Source organism: Odocoileus virginianus, chromosome 26 (assembly GCF_023699985.2).
Source record: "Odocoileus virginianus isolate 20LAN1187 ecotype Illinois chromosome 26, Ovbor_1.2, whole genome shotgun sequence".
Classification (NCBI taxonomy): Eukaryota; Metazoa; Chordata; class Mammalia; order Artiodactyla; family Cervidae; genus Odocoileus; species Odocoileus virginianus.
In genome coordinates, this window is record NC_069699.1 from 15,426,309 (window position 1) to 15,453,698 (window position 27,390).

The window sequence follows — 27,390 nt, forward strand, 5'->3', positions numbered from 1 at the left end:
TATGGCTCCTGTCCTTCTGGAACTTAAAACCTAGTTGTGGAAATAACAAGATGGTTTATAACAGAAGGGCTCATGGGCACGGTGCACCTCTGGGTATAGGAGGAGCTCAGAAGAGAAGAGGCCAAGGGAGCCTTGGATTCTCAGATCACACCCGAGGGGGAATGATGAGTCTTTCAGGAGGGCTGGACTCGGGGGTCCTGGGAAGGTTGGGGACACACAGATCAATGGGACCAGCAGGAGGTTGTCCCACCCAGTACATGGTATTAAGAGACTGGGAGGGTAAAATACAGCAAGAAAGAGAAGACATTGAAGGCCTTGCAAGGATTCCAGAGCTTTTCCCTTTGGGCGTTAGGGAGCCACGGAAGGTTTGGGAGTGAGGTCAACAACATGACAAACAAGGGAAATGATAAAAAATACATTGACTGAAAAAAAAAAATACATTGACTGGCAGCTTCCTCTGATGTTGCTAGCCATCAGAGTCCTTCTTGGCTGGTATTTTCTGTGGATAAAGGCAAGAGTCCAATCTCAGAGCTGAAGTAAAGGCACCTTGACTGTAAGATGCTGAAATCCAAGGCAACCTTCTGGAAATATATATATTTTTAAATAAACCTCTAATTTTAGCATACTAGAATGTTAGTATTTTGGAATAAACCCTTTTTTGAAATAAACTCTTTGAGTTGCAGAAAAGTTTCCCCACACTCAGGTTCACATATGGATGCTTCTCACAATGTTCTGAGGGATATTTGCAGCCAAGAAGGTGCCCCAGGAGGTGATAAGCGCCAAGGGAGGCTTGAACCCTCTAATTTGCCTTGAGTGAAAGATGCTTCCTCCATCCGCCCTTCTGCCCTCATACCTCCTGCTCATCTTTCCAGATCCACTTCAGGCTCCAGACCACCTCTCAGAAATCCCAGGCCACAAAGGCACATCTCTGTCTGAGCCTGGTGTCCCTTGCTCAGCTGCTGTTTCCAGAAGCTCCACTAGTCCAGCTCCAGGGCAGGGCCCTCAGCAGACACAGTGTTCAGCCTCTGGTACAAGGTCATGACATTGTGTACCTTGAATCACAGGATGAGAGAGAAAGTCCTTCCTCAGTTCCTTCCCAAAGCCTTGATTACATCAAGGAGTGACCCATACAAGTCAGTCTCCCTGCAGATCAGACAGGGCAGGGCCTCAGGCTCAGAAACTTGTATGTAAATCAGTGTCTGCCTATCATTTGGTAGCTCTGTTTTGCTTTTGTTGTATCTATTTTTATCTTACCGTCTAACTATGGCAAGTGATCCTGGTTTCTCATTTGAAGAGTGGGGTGAAGTCTCCTTTTTAAAAGAAAATATTCAAGAACACAGTATTAAGAAATGGTGATGGAGGTGGTCTCTGTATGTGTGAGAGTCTTCCCCCTGTGTGGAGGCCTGGGTGAGGCATCAGGCTGTGAATGAAAGTAGGCTGGAGTGTGCTGGGCAGAGAAGAGAGATAACCAGTGTGTGCAAAGGCCTGGGGTAGGAGAGCCTTTGGCGGGAGGGGGAAAGTAGATAAGGTGGCCTGCAGCTTCTCCATGGCACCCCTGGCATTTAGGGTGGAGCAGTGCCTTTTGTGTGTCCCACACACTCAGGACACTTAGCACCTTGGCCCCTGGATCCCAGATACCAGTGGCATCCTCTCGTCTCTGTGACAACCCCAGAGAATGTCCCGCATGTTTGAAAGAGCCCCAGGGGTCCCCTCCCACTTCATCTGAGAAACGTGGCTCCAATACTTTGAGAAGGGGTGGCAGCTGAGAGATGAAGCAGGCAAGGGTGGTTGAAGCACCATCATGAAGGGCCTTGGATACAGAGGAGAAAGGCAGAGAACTGTGTTTTTGAAGGAACGTGCTGACAAAATGTGGAGGCTGGAGAGAGGAGGGGACACTGGGAGGGAAAACCATGTTTTTGTCTGAAAAGGAAATTGACCTGGGTTTATGCATCAGCCCTGCAGATAATCCTTGCAGCTTTTGTAGCTCACTGTTAGCACGAGCTCTCTCTCTCAACAGAGACAAGCCCTTAAAGCACTTTTTTCTCTTTACCAAGTCAAATCTGCTGCCCCCAGCTCTGGCTTGACTGATAAAATGTCTGTATCTCTAGGGCTGACCTGAAAACAGGAGTCAGAGATGAGATCCCAAGCATCACCAGGCTCTTTGAACAACATACAGCTCAGGAGGTGGTTATTTATTCAGTGTTCATTTCCTGAGCACCTACTCTGTGCCAGGCCTGTGCTGCAGCTGATCTTTTTAAAGAGTTTAATAAAACCTGGTCCCTGCTTGTGTTTGTCGAGACTCATAGCTTTGTAGGTGACAGAAACTCAACTTACACTAAAGTAACCTGTAAAAGAAAATATATTGGCTCATATACCTGAAAAGTTTAGGCCCAGCTGGACCCAGACCTCATATGACATCTACAGGAGTCAGTCCCTTCCGTGTCTGTGATGTCGTCACTCCTGGGAATCATCTTCTTCCCACTGAGCCCCCAGCTGCTCTTCTACCTGGTTTCAAGAGGGAACTTCTCTCTATGTTTTCTCTAGCCAAGTCCCAGGGATCAACCCTGATGGTTCTGACTAGGCCATGGACCCCTCTCTGGGCCCCGCCCCATGTCCAGGGGATCATGATGCCAGGGTCATATTTCCATCTCTCGAACCAAGTAAAATTGCCTCCCCCGAACTACATGGGCTGATCTCACAGGCGAAAATGAAAGTGTCAGTCACTCAGTGGTGTCTGACTCTTTGCAACACCATGCACTATAGCCCACCAGACTCCTCTGTCCATGGGATTCTCCAGGCAAGAATACTGGAGTGGGTTGCCATTCCCTTCTCCAGGGGATCTTCCCAACGCAGGGACTGAACCTGGGTCTCCCGCATTGCAGGCGGATTCTTTACCATCTGAGCCACAGAGATCTCACAGGTAGGCTCACAAATGTTGTTTGCATGAGTCTGTGAGGATGAAAGGTGCCCTGAAAAGCCCCTTTTGTTACAGAACTCGAGAACCCAGCTGAGAGGGTGCACCAGATCCAACAGATCCTCATCACCCTTCCCCGCGTGGTCATCGTGGTCATGAGATACCTCTTTGCTTTCCTCAACCAGTGAGTTGCCTGAACAACAAGGGCCCCTCTTTGACTCAGCCCTGGCCTCCTAGGGGAGGGGAGTGTCCTGGGGCTTTTGCAGAACATAGAACCCTCCTGAACTTGAGTAGAGCACCCCAAAGAAAGAAAGTACAGGGGAAGATTCACCTTTCCCTGGTGGCTCATGGGTGCTCCTCTCTCATAGCCTCTCACAGTATAGCGACGAGAACATGATGGATCCCTACAACCTGGCCATCTGCTTTGGGCCCACCCTCATGCACATCCCCGATGGGCAAGACCCTGTGTCCTGCCAGGCACACGTCAACGAAGTCATCAAAACCATCATCATCCATCATGAAGCCATCTTCCCCAGCCCCCGGGAGCTAGAGGGACCTGTGTATGAGAAATGCATGGCTGGAGGGGAAGAATATTGGTAAGATTCCATTCTTCTTAATATTATTATCATCACCGTTCTTGTTATTGTTGCTGTTATGCCAGAATAGTGGGAAATCCTTTGATTTTCTTACTGCTTTTTAGTGCATACTCCTATATGTGTTTTCTCATCTGAGCTTCACAGTAGCCTTATATGAGGGATAGAGACATCCAAGACTCTCTTGGTTTATATGGGACAGAAATATAACTCAAACTGGCTTAAGCTAAATGGAAATTTACTTTTAAATAAAAAGTCTGGGATCATGGCTACGGGTGTAGCTGGATCTGGGGGTTCGACTGTTATCGTCAGGACTCAGTCCTGCAGTTCTCAGCCCCAGCTCTGTTCTCTTCTACGCTGGCTTCATTTCCAGGCAGCCTCTCCCTTGGTAGTTTCAAGAAGGCACCTGATAACTCCAGTTTTTAGAGCCTGTTCTCTCAGCATCCCCAGTGGAAAAAAAGCTTTTCCTTTCCAAATGCCTCAACACAAACTCAAGTATTATGTCTCTTCCTGAAGCTTGGGTCTGGTGAACTAATCACATCAGTTAGGAGATGCAGTGCTGTCATTGGCTAGGTGAGCTGCAAGCCCATCTCAGACAGCAGGGCAGTGGATAATCCCCATCTCAACCTCTTGAACTGAGAACGCCACTTCCCACACTTGTCCTCTCCCACCTAGAGTCCTCTTTTTCTGGCAGAGAGAGTTCACATTCTTGGAGAGCTCCACACCAGGTCGACGGGTGCTAGTTGGGCACCTCTGTGTGCCTTGGTGCTACGCTGGGTCTTGGGGAAAATAGTGTCTTTTATTTTTTTCAGTATTTTTTTAAGGATGGTTTTTAGTATTTTAAAGTCTTTATTGAATTCGTTACAATATTGCTTCTGGTTTTTTTTTTAATGGTTTTTTATTTTTTGGCCATAAGGCTTGTGGGAATCTTAGCTCCCCAACCAGGGGAGCTGGTTTGATCCCTGGTTGGGGATCAAACCCTCACCCTCTGCACTGGAAGGCAAAGTCTTAACTACTGGACCAGCAGGGAAGTCCCTTGAGAGGAGCATTTTAGAATCTTATCAAACTCAGGCCTGACTACCTTCCTCAGGCTAAAACCTTAAAATGAGGTGAAAATAGGACATTTTTTATAGATGAGGTAGAGGTAGAAAATTCAGAACACCAACCAACAGAGGCCAAAGGGCTCCTAGTCTTTCTTCCTTCCCAATCCAGGACAACACTCAGCTGTCTATTTAGGTATTACCCACACTGCTTTCAGCCAGGTGCTACAGGGGAGTTTGCGTTTTGATGATCAGAGGATTCCTGGACTCTTGCCTCGCTTAGTTCTGTGGGCACATTTGGGCAATTGCTTCAAAGAAGGGAAACGTTCCAGCCTCATCGTTTCTCTGCAACACCTCCCTGCATAGAAACCCAGGCCTGCTGCTCTCTAATCTCATTTGAGGCCCTGGGAGCAAGTTTGTCCCTGTAACAGAGATTCAACAGCCAGCAAGCATACTTTTAGGACAGAGAAAAGCTTTTCAGTTTTATAGTTTTTGCAGCCATTACCAGCTTTCTTTTCTTGCTGCAATATATATATATATATATAATTAGTGTTCTGTGAAGACACCTACAGATCGTAGCATACTTACCAAAGCACTACATATAATAACCATGCTTTTTTAAATCCCGTTTGTGCCCCATTAACTATTAATTACATGGTAATTTTGGACAAGTTTTCAAAGCCCAAAAGGAGGATTTGGCTGTGAGGGTCTCATCAAAGGGAACAACATGTTCATTCCCCGTATGGTTACTGAGAATCTGTCCTGCGCCAGGCCCTAGGCTGGGCAACAGGGAGGTAACCCAGCCAGAATTAACCCCTGACACGGCGGGGGAGGGGGCAGGCAGTGCTAGGAGTAGGGGCCCCGGAGCCAGCGTGGGGCGGTTAGAATGGCTGACTGAAGGAAGCAGTGACTTGATTGAGACCTGTAGGATGAACTGGGCTCAGCCAGGTGAGACTGGGCAAAGATTGTGCTAGGCCTGGAGCATGCAGTCAGATAAAAAGCATTTCTGTTTGACTGCAGTGTTGCAGGTGACAAGGGGACTGTGAGGAACCAGAAGGAGCCAGGTTATGAAAGGTCTTAAACCATTGTGCAGTCTGGGCCTTATCCAAGAGAATTTTTCACAATAAAGCCCATATTCCTTTAAATGGTATTGTAAATGTCACGTCCTCCAAGAAGCCTTCCTTGGCACCCCGTGTAGGACCCTTTAGAGCTCTTGTCTCACCTCATTCGTGCCTGTATAACACATTTCAACTTGCGGCACTTTTATTTCTCAGCCCATGAGAGCAGGGTCTGTGTCCAAACTATGCATCAATGCATGCCTCCTACCTGGCGCCATGCCTGGCATATATTAATATATCAGAACTCAGTCACTGGCTTGATTAAAAAAAACTGATCGGCTGACTCTGCAAATGATCCCTGACCTCAAGAAGTTTATAATCCAGTGAAGGGGCAGCAGCTGATGAAATTACCCCAATGCATTAATGCTGAATTTTTCAGGCGTGGAGTCACTCTATCCCTATGCCCATCCTGCTGGCCGCCTGGGCTGCTGTGGGTTTTGCAGGCCACTCTGAGAGGCAGCCCTGAGGAGCCTGCTCCTTGGGAGCGTCAGCCACCTCGCTGAGCATGCCACCTCTGCTCTAAGACAGAAAGCCAGGCCACTTGAATGACTCTCAGTACACTTCCAAAGTTCTTTTCTTTTCTGCCCTGGGATCTTTTCAAGGATAAACACCAGGGCTTTACTGCCTTCTAGATCTTACAGAACACTTAGGCACTAGCAACCATTACCAAGAAGACAGCCCAGCAAACTCCAGAGCTGGGGCAAATGGAGGAGGTTATTCAGGGAAGCTTCCTGATGGGTGAGGGGGCCAGAGTGGTTTTCTGTTAGAAAGGTCTGTGGGTGGTCAGATGGAAAAGATGGGATGAAGTGGGCTCGATGTGATCTGGGTCAAGGCCCAGATGTGGGTTGGGCCAGCGCCTGCGAGAAGCTGAGGGCAGTGTGAGGGTACACAGTCCCCCAGGAGACCCCTCCCCGTGTTTCCTTGCAGTGACAGCCCGCACAGCGAGCCAGGGACCATTGACGAAGTTGACCATGACAACGGCACGGAGCCTCACACCAGTGACGAAGGTGAGTGAGGGGGAGTCAGGGCAAGGCACTCACCCGGGGGTCTCCCATGCTGCCTGCCCACCTGCTGCGCTGATCTGTGCAACCCCCACCCCCCACCTTCCCAGCTTTGCCAGTCAGCACATCATCCTGTACAGCAGAGAGAGACCCAGAAAGACCTCCAGTTCACCACATCCCTTGGCTTGCCTGCTCCCCTTCTGTGTCCTGCCTGGCCTGAGTGCAGATTCTAAGTGACCAGAGTGTCCTAAGTAGAAAGCAGGCTCTGTCCGCTGCCCCTTCCCGTACTGGGCTCTGCTCTGCACCCAGCATGTGCTGGGACGCGGGGCCCACGATGAACCAGACATGGTCATCAAGCAGCTCCTGGCCGTGTCCCCTGGCAGCGGGAGGGCCGCTCATTCCCTGCAGGGTGATCATTCCAGACTGCAGGAGCGAGCAGTGCAGTGGGCTCCCCAAAGGCGAGGCCAGACAGTGGTGACCCAGGCGAGGGTGTGCAGGAGGGCCGCTCCCCACCATGCAGGGTGATCATTCCAGACTGCAGGAGCGAGCAGTGCAGTGGGCTCCCCAAAGGCGAGGCCAGACAGTGGTGACCCAGGCGAGGGTGTGCAGGTAGAGGGAAAAGGCTGACCCGGGCTCTGAGCGACACCTCAGACCTTTCACCGCTTCTAGTTAAGGAAATGGCATCAGACTCACCTCTGGGGAGGAGCGTGAACCGTGTAGCCAGGCAGTCTGGATGATTTGGGCCTGAGGCCAGCGTTTCCATTAGGCAGATCAGGCCCACTGCCCAGGACCCACAGTGCTGCTTTCAGGGCCCATGAGAATGTTCTAATTCATTTCAATATAAGAATTTTAAAAAGAATATGAGCCTGGATTATTTTAATCTTTATATCAATGTGGTCATAAAACAGAGTTTTGATATTTTCTTAGTGGAGGAAGGGGCCTGGGCAAGCAAGGGTACCTCAGGCCTGAATGTCCCAGTGCTGCCTTGTGTTGACTGAACACAGCCCTTCTTTCTCCCTGTGATAGTTTCACTGTTTAAAAATCATTATTTAGCAGTTTTCTTACTGGCCTTTGTGTTTCTCTTGGGGGCAGTCCCAGGCCCTGTTAGCCCCCATTTTGGTCAAGAGAGCTGGGTTGTACTCTGGTGAGTTTCCTGGGAGTTGGTGTAAGAGGCAAGACTCTTACATAGGTGGGTTTTCATATTCTAGTAGGACTATTTCTGTTGCCAGTCACAGAGCCTTCAACTGAAACTGACGTAAGCATAAAAGGGATCCAGGGTAGGTGTGGCTTCAGGCACGGCTGGATCCAGGAGCTTAGTTGGCCTTGTCAGGGATGTGTCTCCACCTTGCTCTTCTGCTTCCCTGTGTCGACTTCATCCTCTGGGGGGATCTTCCTTTTGCGGTGGTCTCTGACAGTTCCAGGCTTTCATTGTCCTTTTACCCAAAGAGCTTCCTTTTCAAAATGATTCCAGTAGAGTCCCTTGGTTGGAGTCTCACCGCACTGTCTCGAGTCATGCACCCAGGCAAGAATCAGTCACTGTGGCCTGAGAGGGAGGTGATGGGTCGGGCCTGGGTCGTAGGGCAGGAAAGTAAATCGGGGCGTGATGTTCAGCTCTGCTAGAATTCTTAGCGATTAAAGCCACCCTGAGCTGAGAAGAACGTCCTGCAGAGCCTCCTTTAGGAGATATGAAGGCTGCCACCTTCTGATTGTTTGCGGTGGTTTGATCTTCTCTTTCCTTCTTGCCCTCTCTTTCCTACCAGCTCTAGTCCCCCCTTTCCCTCTATCACTTTTAATAGCCCCCTTCTCGTTCTCTCCATCTGTTGCTTTTTGACTGCTGGTTATGTGCCTGTGTGCATACACACATGTGCAACTCTTGATCTAGATCTTGCTTTCAGGCTTTCTTCTTCCACTTCCACTGGGGGAAAACACCTCTTGTCCAGCAAGATAGCTTGATTTCTCAGCACTGAGACCTGTTGGGGCTGCTGCTGGTGGAGGCAGACGTGTCCGTGGGAAGGCAGGTCAGGCACCACCCTGCCGCATTCCTGGGGCCTCAGGTCACTGTCAGTCAGCCTGCACCCGCTGTGTGGCCGCCCCGTCTCCTCACTGTGAGGTGGTGGGTGCTGTGGGCACCAGGACCAAGGAGAGGGATGGACAGAGGGCACAGGGGTTTGTGGCCTCAGGACCTCCCGGCAGGCTTCACCCCACCGGAGAGAAGCCTTCAGAGGAATTTGAACAAGAGAGTCTCAGGATGTGATTTATGATTTTAAAAGATCCCTCCAGCTGCCGTGGGGAGAGACGACTCTACCAAGCTTGAATGGAGGCGAGGTGGCCAGGTAGAAGGACGGTAGTGTCTGGACCAGCGGGGAGAGGGTGGCATTGGAGGTGGTGAGGCTGGTCAGATTCAGGGGACAATTTCGAAGGAAATGCTGATGAGTTAGCTTCTGTGGCCTGAGGGAGTGGGCAGATGGTGGTTCTGTTTCCTAAGATGGGGAAGATGAGGGGATGAAGCAAGTTTGGGGAGGGGTGTGTGGGAGAGTTGGTAAGCTGTTCTATTTTAGGTGTGATAAACCCAAATGACAGACTTCCTAATAAATGGTAGCTGTTATCCCTGTTTCTACCCCACACCATTATACAGCAACATCTGCAAACACACGAGCTTTCTCTCAGCTTGCAGCTCAGCTCTGCTCCTCATCTCTTCTTTTCTCCCCCTTACATTTTCCACTTCTCCTTGCTCCCCCGCCCCCCACTCCAGTCTACCACCAGTGACTGCTGGAGCTGGTGGAGTTGAGCAAGTCTCCGCCCTGGGCAGTTCCTTCAGCAGAGCAAAGGGTGGGCTCAGAAGAAGCCCTTGGGGTCACTCCAAGGAGCACCCAGCCCTTGGGGTTCAGCTCTTGGCCTTGCAAAGCCTCTGGCCTTTCTCTCTCTAAAGCCAGGCAGATACATAGGTTACTAGGTGCTGCTCACATAGGGATGGTGTGAAGTCAAAGATGCAGCAGTACAGAGATCTCTCCATTTCACTGAGAAGGTGACTATGAGTCAAGATCTGAGTTTATTTGATCCTAAATAGCTGGTCTGTCATTTTGCATCAACTTTGTCAGAATATCTTGCAAAGACACTTGTCAGGGAACCAGCAGGGGAAAGCTGGCTTAACTGACGCCTGCTGTCTACAGCGGGCTGTCCCAGGCACTGAGGACTGGGTCCACCCAAAGACCACTGCATCTCACGGGGGCACCGGCCCAGTCTTCTGGAGCCAGCTACTCACAGAGAAGAGACCTCTGTGATGTGTGTGGGTGGGGTGGGGAATAACAGGGAGAGATGACTTCCATGCTGTCCATGGCCCTTAGGAGTCATTAACTATGGTATTAATAACAGCAACAACTACATCTCATATGAAGCTAATTGTGTCCCAGGCACTGTTACAAGCTGTTCATGTGTAATAACTTGTTTAGTCCTATGACAACACTATAAAGTGGGTACTATTCTTATCACTCCCATTTTACAGATAAGAAAACTGAGACTTAGAAAACAGAACTAAATTTTTCAGGTCACCCAGGTAAAAACAAAAAGGTGGTAAAGCCAGGTATTGTTGGCTTAGCTCCATGATGGACAGGTGGATGGGTGCACGGACAGGATCAAGATAATCCATGAGGACAAGAGAAGAGACAGTCCTGATGGATGCTCAGCACCGGGAAGATATCTGCAGGCTAGCGAGAGCAGGCACCACCTTTGTTACTCTTTTGTTTATTAGAATTTAATAGATTTGTCTATTTATATAGGTACATGCATGTGTCTTCTTTTTATAGTATTAAACATCTTTGTGCTTGCTTTAAAATACAAGCACATTAACATTTATACATGACCCATTTTCTCCGTAGCATTTCTACCCATTTGCATCTCTTAGGGTACAGGCTTTAACACAAATTGTAGGCATAAATAACTGTCCTGCTCCCCCGAAAGTCCCCTTCCCAAAGATCACTAGCTGCATGGCCTTCAGCAAAACACTTAAATTCTCTGCAGTGCAGATTTCTTTGTCTAGTCCCACCCCATAAGCTAAAGCCATTGTTTTTTTGTTGTTGTCCAGTCGCTCAGGCATGTCCGACTCTTTGTGACCCTATGGACTGCAGCACGTCAGGCATCCCTGTCCTTCATCACCTCCTGGAGCTTGCTCAAACTCATGTCCATTAGTAATTATAATCAAAATCACAAGAGCCGCTATAAGCTGAATACTTAATGTATGTCTGTGCTATGCTGAGAACTTTCACATGTTCTCTTTTTTTTAATATATTGAAGTCTTTCTTCTTATCTAGATATATTGATATATAACAGTTTATTAATATAAGATATATGGGATAATGATTTGAGACATATATATATATATAAATGATCACCACAATAAGTCAGGTTTAACATCCATCACCACACAGTTATATTTTGTTTCCTTGTGATGAGAACTTTTAAGATCTACTGTCTTAGTAGGTTTCAAATATACAACATAGTATTGTTAACTTTAGGCACCATGCTGAATATTATATCCTATGACTTATTTATCCTGCTGAATATTACATCCTATGCTTTATTTATCTACTGGAGGCTTGTACCTTTTGATTTCCTTTACCCATTTCATCCACCTCTCACCTCTGGCAACCACCTGTCTATTCTCTGTATCAGTGAGTTCTGTTTGTTTCTGATTTTAGATTCCACATGTAAGTGAGATCATACGGTGCTTGTCATCTTCTGTCTGAGTTATTTCACTCAGCATAATGCCCTCAAGGTCCATTTATGCTGTTGCAAATGGCACGATTTCCATCTTTTTATGGCTGAATAATTTCCCATTGTTTCTATACACCAGTCTTCTTTGTCTGTTTGTCTGTCTATGGACCTTTAGGTTACTTTCGTATCTTGGCTATTGTAAATAGTGCTGCAGGGAACATGGGGGTCTGCACCATATCTTCTCAAGTTAAATGTGTTCATTTCCTGTGGGTAAATACCCAGAAGTGGAATTGCTGGATCACATGGTAGTTCTGGTTTTAATTTTCTGAGGAACCTTCGTAGTGTTTTCTATAGTAGCTGCACCCATATACATTTCCACCAGCAGTGCACAAGTTCCCTTTTCTCTGCATTCTCACCAACTCTTGTTTGTTGTCTTTATCATAACAGCCATTCTAACAGGTATGAGTTGATATCTTCACTGTGGTTTTGATTTGCATTTTCCTAATGATTAATGGTGTTGAACATCTTTTCATATACCTGTTGCCTATCTGTATGTTTTCTTTCATGCTTTATCATTTAATCCTCTAAAGGCAACTGAGGTGTGCATCAGTTGTGTAACCTGCCTGAGGTTACACAAACAAGAGGTGACAGAGTTGGGCAGTAGGAATATTTCAAGGACAAGAACTATGTTCTCATTGGTTAACCCAGGCAGGGCCTGTTACTCAGCAGAGAAGAATACAGCTCTGATGGGGAGAGGTGTGTATGCAAAGAGATATGCTTGACCTGTAGCCCCAGTAAGAATTCTCCCTCCCCCCAAATTAAGTTCATAGATGTGCATGTTAGTTCAGGCTGTCATCATGGAATACCTTAGACTGAGTGGCTTAGACAACAGAAATGTGCTTCCTCGCAGTTTGGGGGGCTAGAAGTCCAAGCTCAGGGTGCCATTAGGGTTGGGTTCTGCTGAAGCCTCTCTTCTTTGCTTGTAGACAGCTGCCTTCTCGCTGTGTCTTCACATGGCCTTTCCACTGTGCCCATGCAGAGACAGAGAGCGAGCTCTCCGATGTCGCTTCCTCTTCTCAGAGGGAACCCAGTTCTATCATCTTAGGTCCCCACCCTTATGACCTCACTTAAGCTTAATTACTTTCCTAAACACATCTCCAAATACCATTACAGTGGGAGTTAGGACTGCAACATAGGGATTTGGGGGAAGACAGAGTTCAGTCTATAACAATGAGCTCTGGAGAGAAGCTTCTGGGAACCTTTAAAAATTGTATACAACATTTTACATGGAAGAGAATCCACATACAACATCTGTTTGACTTCCTACAAGGTAAGAACCACCAACAGTGTGATATGTGAAAAATGGAAACAGAGCTGGTATTTAAGGGACAGAAGAAAAAGAAATTTCTTATATTATTTTTATAATGTTAAAAAGGAGCAGTGGAAAGTAAGGATGTAGTATTTCAACCCCACTTTCCATTTGGGGAAGTGAGATGGCCTGCCTGAGGTCACAGCACAGGGAGCGGATCTGAGACTAGAGCCCAGTATCCTGAGCCCCAGCTCATGCTGTTCTCACCAGGCATGCTGTCTGCGCTGCCCCACGGAGCCAGGGCCCTCTGACTGAGGCTCCTGGGCTGCCTTCTGCTGTCCTCATGGATGCTCTTGCCCTTGCTTTCCTTCCAGAAGTGGAGCAGATCGAGGCCATCGCCAAGTTTGACTACGTGGGGCGGTCCCCACGGGAGCTGTCCTTCAAGAAGGGAGCCTCACTGCTGCTGTACCACCGAGCCTCCGAGGACTGGTGGGAGGGTCGTCACAACGGCGTGGACGGGCTCATCCCACATCAGTACATAGTTGTACAGGACATGTGAGTGGGCCTTGGGACCGTCTGTGAAGAGTGTCATGATGGATTAGTGATGTCTGGAAGGGGCACAGGAACATTAGCGCTGGATTATATGCCAGTGATTTGCTCTCCCTGCTGGGACACACTTGGTCTTCTGTGAGAATGGATTATGTCTCAGCTCCCTTTGAATGGTGCTCCATTTAACATATAAGCAAATTGCTCATCCTTCACGGTCCGCAGGGACAGTGTTTGGTGCTCTTGGCTCGCCGTCCTGGCCCACCTGACAGCCTCCAGGGCATTTATCACCCGCTCTGGTTCTCAGCGTCCACTAGATCTTGCCGTATACCTCCGCCCTTCAGGGCCTCCACTGTAACCCATTGGCCACCCCACTGCCCTCTTAACTGCCTACTGTTCTCTACCTTGAGATAGCTCTCCCAGGAGAGGGGCAGAAACAATCATCCTCTCATTTCCAGCTAAGAGGGTACTATTTAAAAAAAATAAAAATAACTTTAGGCCTTTAAAAAGAAAAAAGCTCTGCATCCCAAACACCTAGCCCCAGCATCAGGCCCAGAAAGTCGACACATTCCATTCTTGGAAAAGCTTTGAGGGTTCCTGTATACACTCCCTCCGAGTTCCAGTCCGGCTCAGGTTGAACGATTTACCAGGCTGCGGGCTGGGCCTCAAGGGGCGGGGGCCAGAGGCATACATCTTGATGGCAGAGCAGACCATCTGGAGCCAGAGAAAAGTCCAGGTCAGGCAAACAACAGAAGAACCCTAGGCGGTCTTCTGACCCCAGGCCTCTGAGGACAAGGACAGGAAGAAGGATAGAGGAGGGGAGAGGGCGTAGGGGGTGGTGGACAGAGCACCCCAACAAACTCCAGCCCCTTCCGATTTGTCCAAAGCCAAGGGTGTGGGAGGGATGGGAATGCCTTCCTCTTCCCTGGCTGAACCCCAAGCTGCTGCTCCCCGAGTCACATGAGACTCAGTGCCCAGAGCTTAGCTTGCAGGCCCACTCCCCCTTTTTTCCTCCACACCCTCCCGTGTTCAGCTTGTCCCAGCCCAGAGCAGCTTGGAGAGACCAGTTTAGCCTACTGGAGGAGCAGGTAGGGGAGAGTGGTGCCCCCGAGCGCCTCCTGCTGGGGAAGCGGTAGCGGCGCAACCATGAGCTGTGGGTGTGGATCCGGCCCCTCAGGTCTCAGTACTTCCGGGTTGTTGGGAGCGAAGCCCTCCCAGCTCACACCTGTCCTTCTCCCCAGGGACGACGCCTTCTCTGACAGCCTGAGCCAAAAGGCCGACAGCGAGGCCAGCAGTGGGCCGCTGCTGGACGACAAGGCCTCCTCCAAAAACGACCTGCAGTCCCCCACGGAGCACATCTCGGATTACGGCTTTGGGGGGGTGATGGGCCGGTAGGAAACTCGGGTTCATTCTATCCTGCTCGTGCAGTGCCCATTCGTGTCTGATTGGGGAGAAGGAAGGGCAAGGGAGGGACAGAGGGAGGCTGTCGTGGCCCCTTGTTCCCCAAAGGATGTGACGTTGGGCACGCCTGCTGGGCTGGCTGGAACTGGCCTCGAATGACAGGTAGAAAAGCAATCCAGCTTGGGACAGAGGTGGAGAAAGAGGAGAGACATACAGGCAACCAATCCTTTTTACTTAAAATACTAATAACATGGGGAGGGAGAGTTACAGATTGGCAAGTACTTTTCCTCTCTCTCCAGTTCTTACACCTCCTCCCCACTTTGTGTTGAAAACCTAAGTTGTTATATTTTAAAATGTGAAGTTCTTTTACTCGCTGAAGCGCACCACGTAAGTAGACGTCTCATACACACTGCGTGGGGGGAAATTGACACTCGGCTCCACCCACGTATTTGGTGGGAGTGTGTTTGCCAATTTCTTCACTCCCGTGTGGGCGGGGCTGTCACATGACCTTTCTGCCAGGTAAGGAGCTAGGCTCCTCACTCTGTCTACAGGTAGAGTCCAAAGCACTTGGTGATTTCAAACAAAACAAAAACAATAAGGAAAAGAAAAGAAAAGTTGGCAGTTTCTCACTGCTTTCTTAATCAGATCCTCAAAATGTCATATTCTCTGTTTTTGGTGGAGAGGTCATGGGATCAACCCACACACTGGGTGCTTGCAGACAGAGCCAGAGAAATTAGCTGCAGTAGGAACCTAGGTTTATGGATTTATTTCAGCAGAAGTCCCAGTACCTCTCTCCAGCGAACTCTGTTCAGTTCAGGGTGTCGATAATCGGCAGATAGAATCAGGGGAAGTGTATGGTTGGGGTAGGTGGGTGACAGAGTTGAGGTCCCTTGACATCTAGGGGGGCCGTACCTTCTCTTGCCTCAGTTTCCCTTTCCCTCTGTCCTCCCTTGTCTGCCTTCCTCTCCTCCTTTCTTTCCCAGTACTCTTCCACTCCAGCACCAATGCTTTGGTCCTGTTGGGGTGACCACAGGCAATGCTTAGCTCGGCTGGTGGCACAGGGTGTAAAGCACTGCTGACTGCATTGAGCTTGGTCCCCGTCACAATCCATCCCCACACCCGGTCCCTCCTCCCCACTCCCGCACCCTTCCCAGCCTTCCTCTCCTCACCAGTGCCTTCAGGGCTTTGCTGACCTCCCTAGGCTGGAGCAGAATCCCCGGTGGGTAGAACCGCTTCAGAGTGGTCTCCCACCCACTGAACCTCCCTTGAAGGTGGGTGAGGAATATTAGACCCATTTAACGGATGAATAAAGTGGGTCTGAAAGAAGTTGCTGCAGTCAGTGACAGAGACAGGACAAGAATCTGCCTTCCAGATAGATACTTTAGGCCCCTTTTCTCTCTGCCACAGCCTCCTTGAAGGGTGAAAGGTATCCAAATGTATAAAAGGCATTCCAGTGATACAGGTCTTTCTCTTAATGATTGGAAATGTTCAAGGTCTGGAAAAGCCTTATAGAAAACAGCCCTTTGGGGAGATTTGGGGAGGGTGACAACACTGGGCTGTGTTGAGTTCCCAGGGGGCCCTACTGTGCTTGCCGGGAGCTGGTAACTTGTGGTACAGTCAAGCCTCAATGCCTCAAACCAATCAGAAGCCCTTTAGAATCCTGGAGACATCTAAACCGCTTAAAAACATATCATGAACCCAACTAACCATGAGCAAAGTGTTCCCAGGTTGCAATCCTCCTGGCCCTGACTTAACATATAGATGAGATTCGCTATGTAATTAGCACCACCGACTGCAGCTTAGAAGCAGAAGGCCCGATTCTTCGTGTGTGCAGGTTAAACCTGCTGGCCTGAATTCTGCGTTTGGACAGTCCTTCACTGCAGAATCGCCAAGTCTGGCTGAATGAGGCTTTACTATACCCACTCCCTAGACTAGTGTGTAGCATGTCTGGACTCTGGGGGATTGGCTGACCCATGTGACACCGGCCAGGGTTGACCTCTGCCCCATGCCCCTGCCCCCTGGCTCCTTTGCAGAGTGCGGTTACGATCTGACGGAGCAGCCATCCCCAGGCGCCGAAGCGGGGGCGACACTCACAGCCCGCCCCGGGGCCTGGGCCCCAGCATAGACACACCGCCCCGGGCCGCCGCCTGCCCCAGCAGCCCCCACAAAATCCCCCTCACTCGGGGAAGGATCGAGAGCCCCGAGAAGCGGAGGATGGCGACGTTCGGGAGCGCCGGCAGCATCAACTACCCCGACAAGAAGGCGCTCTCCGAAGGGCACAGCGTGCGGTCGACATGCGGTTCCACCAGGCACAGCAGCCTGGGGGACCACAAGTCCCTGGAGGCCGAGGCCCTGGCCGAAGTAAGGGCGGCAGGAGGCAGGCGCGCCCGCTGACACCCCCGGAGGGGTAGGGGTGGGCCCCTGCAGACTGGGGAGGCACTTCGCCCCTCACGCCAGGTCAGGCTAAGCCAGGACACAGGCTAGACAGTGAGCTGGCTTCCCGTGCCCCTGCTGGCCTCCCCCTGGGAGGGGAAGCTGGATGGGTGTAGCTCCTGGCTAGGGCTCCTGTAAAGGCTCAAGGCCCCAGTGTCCAGGCTGGAGGTGGGATTCCCAGATAGGGGATGTGGTTGTCGCAGGTGTCTCCATAAGATGGCAAGATTGTGCTATTCAAGTTTTCATTTGTTCATCTTTTCATTCATTCCCTGATTCATTCGTTCGTTTATTTATTGATGAATACTGATGGAGCATCTGTTGTGCTCAATCACTGGCTGGCACTGAGAAAATAATAATGGCATAAAGTGGACCCAGGTCATGCCCACATGGAGCTTAGGGTTTAGAGAAGAGAGGGATGGCAACCACCAACACACACAGCTGTGAAAATGGCAGCTGGGTCAGGAGTCTTCAAGGAGTGGAACTCTGTGTTCCGAGAGCCTAAAATGTGCGGATTGCTCGTAAGCAGTGAGAGATGTCTCTGCAGAGGACAGCACCAAGATCCAAAGGGTAGGCAGGACGAAATAGCTGAAGCTGGAAGCAGAAAATGTTCCATGCTCTTCCAAAGTGCTTCGAGTTTTCTGTTTTGTTAGGTAACTTCTTAAAAATTTGGATGAGAAACCTGCGTGATTTTTACACTTGCCGAAGAAAGCACACAAATTCATTTAAAAATTGTTACCAAACAGTTTGTTTGAATTGTTTAATAATTGGCACGACAACTTTCATGTGCTTTTGACGGTTTTATCATAGTTCAAGTTTCCACTTTTCTCCCTGGAATCTGGCTGGCAGCCCATTATGTATCCCCTTCTCAATGTTTTCTCCCTGTTAAGAAAAGAGGGACAATCAGAATCTTTGGGGCGGTGAGGATTCTATTGTGAAGAGGGGGGTTGGGGACCTTGAAACACCCATCCAAGGTGGAAAGGTCTCATTTAGGACAAAGTGAAAAGTGATCATTCCCTGCCCCCCTGTCCCACCACTGTCCACGCTTCCTGGCGCCTCTCTGCAGCTCCACTTTGAGATCATGGCATCACGTCTCAGACTAACACCAGGCTTGTGCCTAAACACCTCAGCTGATCTTTTTCTGAGCTTGCTGTCTTCCTGGCCCACACTCTGCAAGGGTGGGGTGGTGGGGATGGTAGGGATGGTGGTAGAGGGGCGATAATTACATTTTACTTATTAGTTTTGCCCTGGGGCGCTGCCGGAGTAGAGCAGACTGTGTAGTGATATCAGGGGGGACGTAATTTAAGCAGCCTGGGGTGTGGAAGGTGGCCATTTATCTCTGCAGGGGTGGGAGGTCGCAAAAAGTGGGGACCGGACTGCCTTCTCTGCTGTCGTGCAGGACCCCCCCCCACCACCACTAATCCTTGTGGATAAAGGCACAAACAGTGTCTTCTTAAAGTAGACAGTGTTATGGGCAGAGGATGAAGTATCTTGGCGAAGCATATATGCTAATATTGTGTTTCGTGTTAAGTTGCTTCCGTTGTGTCCCGCTCTTTGAGACTCTCTGGACTGTAGCCCGCCAGGCTCCCCTGTCCATGGGATTCTCCAGGCGAGAATACTGGAGTGGGTTGCCATTTCCTCCTCCAGGGGATCTTCCCGACCCAGGGATTGAACCCGTATCACTTTACATCTCCTGCATTGGCAGGGGAGTTCGTTACCACTAGTGGCACCTGGGCAGCCCACAGGCTAATATTGGCTGTTAGCGAATTTCCAGTGTCCCTTCACAAAGCAAAATGATGGGCTGGGACGGATTGGAGCCTGGTATGGGGGCCCAGCAGGCAGCAGCCACCTGAAGACAGGGGAGGAAGACGGGAAAGAGAGACCTGGGTGGGGAAGGGGCTGGCCGGGACGCCTGCAGGCACCAGCCCTATCAGTCTAACCACACTTTCCTTTTTTCTCCCCAGAGTTGCCCCAGGGCGGAAAAGCCAGTTAGTGTGTCTCAGTAGTGATGTGGAGCCTGAAGTGGGGCCAGCATCTTCCATTACCGGCTCTAAGCACTGTCCCCCATTGTCCCCTTGGTAGCCCAGCTCAGCCTGAGTGGAGGCATCCCTGGGAAACACCACGGGAGCCGAGGACTCTGGCTGGGGGAGAGCAGAGGTCACTGTCAGGCAGTTCACACACATCACTGCGTCCGCTGTCTCCTCCGTCTTCACTGCCAGTGGGGGGCTTTCAGCTCAGGGACCAGGTGTGTGCAGGGTGACTGAGCCTTGCCCGAGGTTGCCCAGTGTCAGTGGTAAAGCAGTCTTTCTCCTCCCAAACCCGGGCTCTGTATCCTGACCCACAGCTCCTGGGTTAAATGCTGCCCCCTCCTGGAATGCTGAGCCCCAGGCCTACCCTCTGAGTTGCCAGAATCTCTTTGAGTGTCATTCAAAGTGCTCTCATACTGATGAGCTCTTAAATGTCTCAGTATCCCCAGGAACTGCATAGGCAGATGAGGATTTTTGTTACCTTTCAAATTTTTCATTTTTTTTTTTCCTAAAACAGCATTATAATAGAAGAAAGTAACAGTCCCATCACCCTGGGGTGAGCATTGTGAATGTTCTAATATATAACCTCTGAACACTTTTCCTATGGACGAAGGAGAGATATTAATAGATTTGTTAATATTAATGCTTAGGTGCATGAACTCTGGAGTCAGACTACTATGCTGCTAAGTAGTTGTGTGACCTTGGACAAGATAACCAGTCTGAGCTTCCAATTCCTTGTGTGTGAAGTGAGCATAATGGTAGTTCCTGGTAGATAAGTAATAAGTATGAGGATTAAATCAATTATTAGGAAGGAGGCTCACACTGGTGCTCTGTATTACCTCCATATTATTTGGGAAGTACTGTGTACCAGGTGCCATGGCATGCTCTTCAAAGGGACCATATCATTTGGAGCTTCCCTAGTAGCTCAGAAGGTAAAGAATCCACCTGCAGTACTGGAGATGTGGTTCAATCCCTGGGTCAGGAAGATGCCCTGGAGAAGGGAATGGTTAACTGCTCCAGTATTCTTGCCTAGAGAATCCCATGGACAGAGGAGCCTGCTGCTGCTGCTGCTAAGTCACTTCAGTCGTGTCCAACTCTGTGCGACCCCATAGACGGCAGCCCACCAGGCTCCCCCGTCCCTGGGATTCTCCAGGCAAGAACACTGGAGTGGGTTGCCATTTCCTTCTCCAGTGCATGAAAGTGAAAAGTGAAAGTGAAGTCGCTCAGTGGTTCCCGACTCTTAGCGACCCGATGGACTGCAGCCCACCAGGCTCCTCCATCCATGGAATTTTCCAGGCAAGAGTACTGGAGTGGGGTGCCATTGCCTTCTCCGACAGAGGAGCCTAGCGGGCTACAAAGAGTCAGACACAACTGAGTGACTTAACACTTTAAACACTGTGTACCAGGTGCCATGCCATGCTCTTCAAAGGGGCCATATCATTTCATACTCATCAACTCCCTGAGGTCAGTATTATACTTAACCTACAAAATGAGAATTCTGAGATAGAGAGGTAAGGTAACTTGCCCAGGGTCACACAACAAGGAAGCGCAGAGCCAGGATTTGAACACAAGTCTGTCTGACTGTGGAGCCTGCCTCTGCAAGATCTGCAACGCTCATATTGATTTCCCTTTATGGTTATGAGGCACCCTGGGATTGATTCTCCTGCCCAGCCAGTGAGATTTGTGGGGAAGCCTCCCTAAGGAACCCACAAGTTGGTCAGTGCCCTGGAAGGGTTAGTCCCCAGGCCTCCAGCTCTGCGCCAACCAGAGCTCTCTTTGTCCCCAGGACATTGAGAAGACCATGAGTACGGCTCTGCACGAGCTTCGGGAGCTGGAGAGGCAGAACACGGTCAAGCAGGCGCCGGACGTGGTGCTGGACACCCTGGAGCCCCTGAAGAACCCGCCAGGCCCCATCAGCTCGGAACCGGCCAGCCCCCTGCACACCATCGTTATCCGCGACCCCGACGCCGCCATGCGCCGCAGCAGCAGCAGCTCCACCGAGATGATGACCACCTTCAAGCCAGCCCTGTCCGCGCGCTTGGCCGGCGCCCAGCTGCGCCCGCCCCCCATGCGGCCGGCGCGGCCCGTGGTCCAGCACCGGTCCAGCAGCAGCAGCAGCTCGGGAGTGGGCAGCCCGGCCGTGACGCCCACCGAGAAGATCTTCCCCAACAGCTCGGCCGACAAGTCGGGCACCATGTGAGCTGCGGGGTGGCGGGCAGCGCCCTGGCCGAGGGCGGCCTCGGTGACTTCCGCGGCCTCCCAGGGCTCCTGGCTTTGTCGGGCAGGGACCAGAAGGTCAGCCTGGGAGCGGGTCTGTGCGGAGCCGAGTCCCAGGGCCCAGCCGCGGCGCGCCTTCAGTCACATGGACCCCCAACTCCCTCCCGCGCACACACAGACACCGGAGCGGTGAGGAGCGGTACCCCGGCTGGAGCAGTTCCTGACGTCACGGCCCGTGTTAAATGGCTTCGCCCGCGTATCGTCACTGGAAAGTTATTCTCTCGACATTCTCTCTACATGCATATATACGTGTATATGTATGCGTGCGCGTATGTACACGTATGTATGAATGTATGTGTCTGTAGGTGTGTGTATATATATATATTTATGCATCTATATACATATACTAGATCTGGACACACATACAAAATGTATATAGGATCTCCTTTTTCTTTTTATGAAACTTAGATTTACCTCAGACCCATGCCACCAAACATCTCCCGCTGTTATTTGGTGGGATTTGCAGGGACTTTTCTGGGAGAATTTAAAGGCCCACAGTAACTGCGAATGAAGCAATATACCACTAACCTGCAGAAAAACAAAACCAGTCTCCCACTGTCTCCAGAAGTCGTGGCCTTCCAGAACAGTCTGCCCCTAAAGGAAGCGAGGGGCAGGCGGCACCCTGGGCAGGCTGCTCCCACAGGTGGGGACCACTTCACAGAGCCCCCTCCCCATCCACCCCAGAGACCCTGCCTTTCCACCCGGAGGTCAAGACCAATTGCACCCCCAAAAGCATGGAGGACGTTGGCGAGAAGAGCCCTGACCTCAGCGGCCTGTGTTCGTTAGTAGAAGAGGGGATGGTGAGAGCCTGAGCCCCGTCGTAGCACAGTATTATGTGTGGTTGGGAAAAAGGAAAAAAACAGAAAACCAAACAGTGGTGTGGAACACTTCAAAACCTAGAAACGCTGTAGGAACAATTCTGTGATAACTATAGAGGTTTAACTTATACCATTTTCAAAATATTTAATTTTTTCTTTTCCTCTTTCTACTAATTATACTGTGTCAGATTCTGGAACTAAACAGGCAAGGAGAGTTTGAGTCCCATCGTTTTTTAATTTGAAATCAGGCCGTGACGCACTCTGGCTGGTGGCCTTTTGCATGAAGCACACAGGGCTGTAGGTACGCAGCTCAGACCAGGCCTGGGGAGGGAGTCCTTGTCACCTGCCGTCCAGGAGAATGCTTTGGTGGAGTTTATGCAGTAAAATAGCTGCCCCTCCCCCTTTCTCTCCCTTTCACCCACCTCCTCCAGTGCATTTAACACAATTGAAAATATGGGGAAAGAATTGGGTGGGGGGGGGCGTGTCACCTCATTGAGCCTCAGTTTCCTGTTCCATAAAATGTGAGCAAGCAAACTGTGCAACCTAGGAAGCACTGTACCGACACAATTGCTCTTTTCATGGTTATCAGTAAGGTGAAAACCATCTAGCACCTTCCTTTTGAAACCTCCTAATGGCATTTGAGAAGTGGGCAGTGGAATTTTCCTACCAGCTTCATAAGAGTCATGAAGCACAGTCCTGCAGATAAGTCACCTCTTGACATTCCATCATTGCCGTGTCAGCCCACTGGATTAAGTTCTGCCCTCTCCTCTGTTCCCCAGAGAGGGAGTCATATGAAGCCACATTTACCTGGGTGTGTAGGGATGGTGAGCCACACTGCCTTGCCTGAAGGACTGGCCTCAAGAGTACACCATGAGAGAAGAATAAGAAGGGCTCAAAAAGAGAATGCCAGGGAGAGGCTAGTGACAAACTCGACCTTCTTTGTTTTGCCTAGAATTGGAAATGAAAGAGCCTCAGAGCAAGCTAGGAGCTCTCTGCCACTTAGCATATAAAGTACCCCCCCCCCCCCCCTTCCATATTACAGCTTAGGGAAGGAAACAAGGCCTTAGGATGGCTGTGACTTGTCCAAGATTTAATAGATGGCTGAGGGTGTGGCTGGGTCTGGCTCCTAAAGCCATTTATTTGCAAGGATTCTGTGACGTCCAGCCAGGACAGAGACTTCTCATTTCTACCCAGAGAGACTCCCAGACCTTAAACACAGTGACCTCCTCTGCAAGGTATCACATTCTCTGCCATGACTACCAGATGAAACATTAAGATGTGAGTTGACAGATCTGTTGCCTGATGTACGTAACACCAGTCAGGTCATGTGGATTTTCCTCTGAATTGACTAACTTCATCTTTCCTTACTGATTATAGGCCTGCCTTTCACTGAATGACCTACCTGAAGGACAGGGCCTTTCTGTTTTCTTTAAGCACCTGTTTTTCCATTGGGAAATGGCCGATGAGCTCACATTTAGGCAAACTCACACCCCACTCATCCAGCTCCAAATCTGAGCCTTGATGCAGAACCAAATGGAAAAATGTTGCGCCCCCCCCCCCCCCAATCTGGCGCTCTGCATGTCTCAGGCCCCCTCCACACGCACCCAGGCCCTCCCACCGTCATGAGCATTGGCATTCTCTTCTGACGCCTGCCTGTGTTAGTCCACTATATATTGCTGTATTTGCTTAAATGCTGGAAAGTAACTGTTAAAATGTGAAACTGTAATTTTTAAAAAGGCTACAATGAAATTATAGCCAATGCCACTCACCAAATCTTTGCACCTAGTAGATAGATCAATGTAAAAAAACAAATACCAGAAACCTAACTGTACAGTGAGTGTGGGGGAAATGTAGTAACCTAGTTAGTAGTCCTCAGTATAACCAATTGTACAAGGGGAAGTGGTGTGTCTACCTACTTGTCCATCACCATTACTGGAAGCTGTACTGATCAGTTCATTGATAACGGGCAATTTTTTTTTTTTTTTTGCTCTTCACAGAATGATTTCTTAACCTTCAACTTACCCTGAGGTCAAGCCTTTTGTCTTTCTGTGTTACCGGTGTTCAGTCTCTTTTAGGAATGAACCAGCAAGATGTTCATTTAAAACTGACCAAAGAACAAATTCATTCCTGGTCTAGTTTCCTGGGCCTGGGGCCCAGCCTCCGGCCGCTAAGGACCTTTCTTGGATAAAATTGAGAACGAGCCGTGCTTCCTACCCCACACCCCCTCTCTCCCTTTAGTCCCCTTTCCTCTTAAAGAGCTGCTCTGAACTGTGGGATTCTGTGAAAAATTCTTGCCTTTCCTTGTTTTCAGTGCTAACGATTTCTCACCTTGAAGCGCCTTTTGAACCCCGGACAGAGCGCACAACTGGAGGGAATTGTCAGCTTGTGAGTTAGACTTGTGTGTGGGGGGATCTTTTCTCTGAGGTCACTGGGCCCTCAGGGGCAGGAGAGAAATGGATTCCCACCAGGTTCCTATCCCATGAAGAAATCCGAGTGGGAAGAGACGCAGGGAAGTGGAGCCATCCCTCGGCTGCCGGCCGGAACCAGCAGCTCGGTGATCTGCCTTATAAACACTCCCCAGCTGGTTGGTGGTACCCACGTGGGGCCAGTGCGGGGAAGGGCCTGGCGCGGGGCTTGCTTCCCTTTGGGAGGCCCTCAGAGTGCCTTGTCGGGGGGGTTATTTCTTTCTCAGTCAGCAGGCATGGATGCAGAGGACTTCCTGGGTCCTGGTCATTACCTGGCGCTCAGTGCGTGGACGTGGCTGTTGGACAACCACGAGGACTAACGTGATGGTTCTTCCTCTTAGCCTCTCTGTCCCTGACTTTTCACACTAGAGCAAATGCCTCATCCTCCCGAGAAACCCAGAAAGAAGACACGGCTGGCTCACGACTGTGGGGGAGGGAAAGCTGCTGGGTTCAGGGAGGAGGGATCAGGAGGAAAAGCTAGGAAGGGGTGAGCCGAGGTGTTGCTGAGATGATTTTCTGCTGTGCAGAGCTAGTGCTGATGTCTCATGTCAACTTCCCTGGTTCTCTGGGGTCCCCGCTCCTCTGAGCAGCTGCGTAGAGAATTCCCCACATATCCAAAGCTGCTGGGGGAGCTGGGGGAGGGGAGGGACTTTGTTGCCAGGTCGGGGTCCTCCTCGCCTCTCTTGGAAGTTGATCTGCCAGCGTCCTGCCGTCTCATCCTTTGGGACTGCTCCTTGCTGATACCTCCTTTCCGTGTGAACTGTCCGAGGCAAACGACGACCTTGAACCAGAACGGCCAGGGTGCACTTTACTTTCCTTGGAAGGAAGTAGCTTCTGGCCAGGGTTTCTGCTCAGGCTCTAGTCCCCGGCAGTGTGACTGTTTACACGGTTTGGCAATAGGTTCGGTTCTGATTGCTTCAGAGTGGCTGGTCTATTTAGTTTCCTTTGGTTTCCTTCCTCCCCAAACTGTCAGGAAAATCAAACTGAAACCACCCTAGGAAATTGCTGGTTGCCTGTCCCCATGTGGTGATAAGTGTTGCCCTCTCCCGGACATCGTTTCTCTCCCTTACAACCCAGCGCCCGTGCCGTAGAGTGTGACTGGATCCTCTGTTGCGTATTCTCATGGTGCCTGCTGGTTTGACGTGGAGCTACCCTGTGAAATAAAACAGCTTAACTTTTCCCAAATGTGCTCCGGTGGCTTTTTGGAAGGGTGAGGTGGCCCGTCGGGGATGGGGAGGGGGCAGGTGTTCCTACTTTTCAGTTCGTGGTCCACGTGCTTCCAACCAGGAAGCATCCCTGAAGTGTCCCTTAGCTCAGACCCAAGAGGGTGAAGGCCAAGGTCCAAGGAAGGCTGCGTCCGCTGCGGAGCTAACTGGAAGAGGTAAGTGAGGGGTGCCTGCTGGGAACTGTCAGAGCAGAGGCCAGCAGGAGGGGGAGCTGTCATCTGCGGAGAGGCCTTCCAGAGTTTGACAAATCACCAGAGGCCACGGGATACTGCTTCCAGTGTGACAGCATATTAGCATTTTGGCATCTGTTGTCTACACACACGTGATACAGCCCCCTGGACTTTTTTATGTGTGTGTGAAGTGTCTGTTGATCACTTACATCTGCTCTGTGCATGTGTGCTAAGTTGCTTCAGTCGTGTCTGACTCTTGGTAACCCTATGGACTGTCGATCCCCAGGCTCCTCTGTCCATGGGTTTCTCTAGGCAAGAATACTGGAGTTGGTTGCCATGCCCTCCTCCAGGGGATCTTCCTGACCTAGGGATCGAAACTGCATCTCTTAGTCTCCTGTATTGGCAGGCTGATTTTTTTTTTTTTTTTTTTAACACTAGGGTCACCTGGGAAGCTATTTCTGCCCCAGGCACTAGATTAAGCCCTTTATGTGCATTTTCTCATCAAATTCTCAAAACCGCTCTTGAAGGTAAGCAACTGGCTTCCCTGGTGGCTCAGCAGTAAAGAATCTGCCTGCAATGCAGGAGACGCAGGAGACAAGGGTTCGATCCTCGGTTCAGAAATATACTCTGGAGAAGGAAACGGCAATCCACTCTAGTATTCTTGCTTGGGAAATCCTCTGGACAGACGAACCTGGCGGGCTGCAGACCATGGGGTTGCCAAGAGTCAGACACAATTTAGCGACTAAACAACAACAAACCCTTCTTAAACCCCATTCTGCAGAAGAGAAAACGGAGGCTCAGAGACTAAACAACTTGTCCAAGGTCAGGCTAGGAAGTGAAAGAGCCCTCATCTAAGCCCAGTCCATTTAACCCTGCAGCCTTATACGTTCATTGTCCTGCCTGTCCTGGAGCAAGTTCATCACAGCAGGGTTAGCAGCAGGCTCCCAGTATTAAGGTAGCTCTCTGTGGGCAGAAGTCCAGGAAGACTCCAGGGCCTTGCCTTTCCCGTGAGCCCTCTGATTGATCTTGACTTTGAAGAGAACAAGATCTTCTGCCAGCCTCAGGGAGTCCATCAGTAACCCCATAGCTACTCAACACTCCCTGGTGGCCTCTAGCTAATTCCAGGCTCTGACAGGGTGAAACCTGCTGAGGGGCTGCGTTTGGGGTTCATTCTGTAATCTGTTTACTGGCTCAAAGCAGCCATGCTCACTTAAGAACCCCAAAGTAGAAGCCTCTCGTTCATTCAACAAGGATGTGGGAAGCACCTTTGTGTGAGCCTTGCCCCAAGCTGGCTGCTGGGGAAATAGATGAATGAGACCCAGTTCCTACCCTAAGGCAGCTCACA

The 27,390-nt window shown here is 50.2% G+C and overlaps 1 protein-coding gene across 6 annotated transcripts in view; it reads left to right on the forward strand.

Moving 5' to 3' along the window:
- Nucleotides 1-25,834, forward strand: part of SRGAP3 (SLIT-ROBO Rho GTPase activating protein 3) — a 250,339-nt gene extending 224,505 nt beyond the window's left edge. For 5 of the 6 annotated variants that reach the window (XM_070455600.1, XM_070455601.1, XM_070455602.1 and 2 more), the window contains 7 exons: nt 2,993-3,098; nt 3,283-3,510; nt 6,593-6,672; nt 13,060-13,240; nt 14,473-14,622; nt 16,666-16,993; nt 20,876-25,834. In XM_070455600.1, the coding sequence (XP_070311701.1) occupies nt 2,993-3,098; nt 3,283-3,510; nt 6,593-6,672; nt 13,060-13,240; nt 14,473-14,622; nt 16,666-16,993; nt 20,876-21,289 (1,487 nt within the window). In that variant the 3' untranslated portion in view covers nt 21,290-25,834. The remainder of the gene's footprint in view (nt 1-2,992; nt 3,099-3,282; nt 3,511-6,592; nt 6,673-13,059; nt 13,241-14,472; nt 14,623-16,665; nt 16,994-20,875) is intronic. The other variant, XM_070455605.1, reaches the window with a different exon arrangement.
- The last annotated feature ends 1,556 nt before the right edge of the window (nt 25,835-27,390 follow it).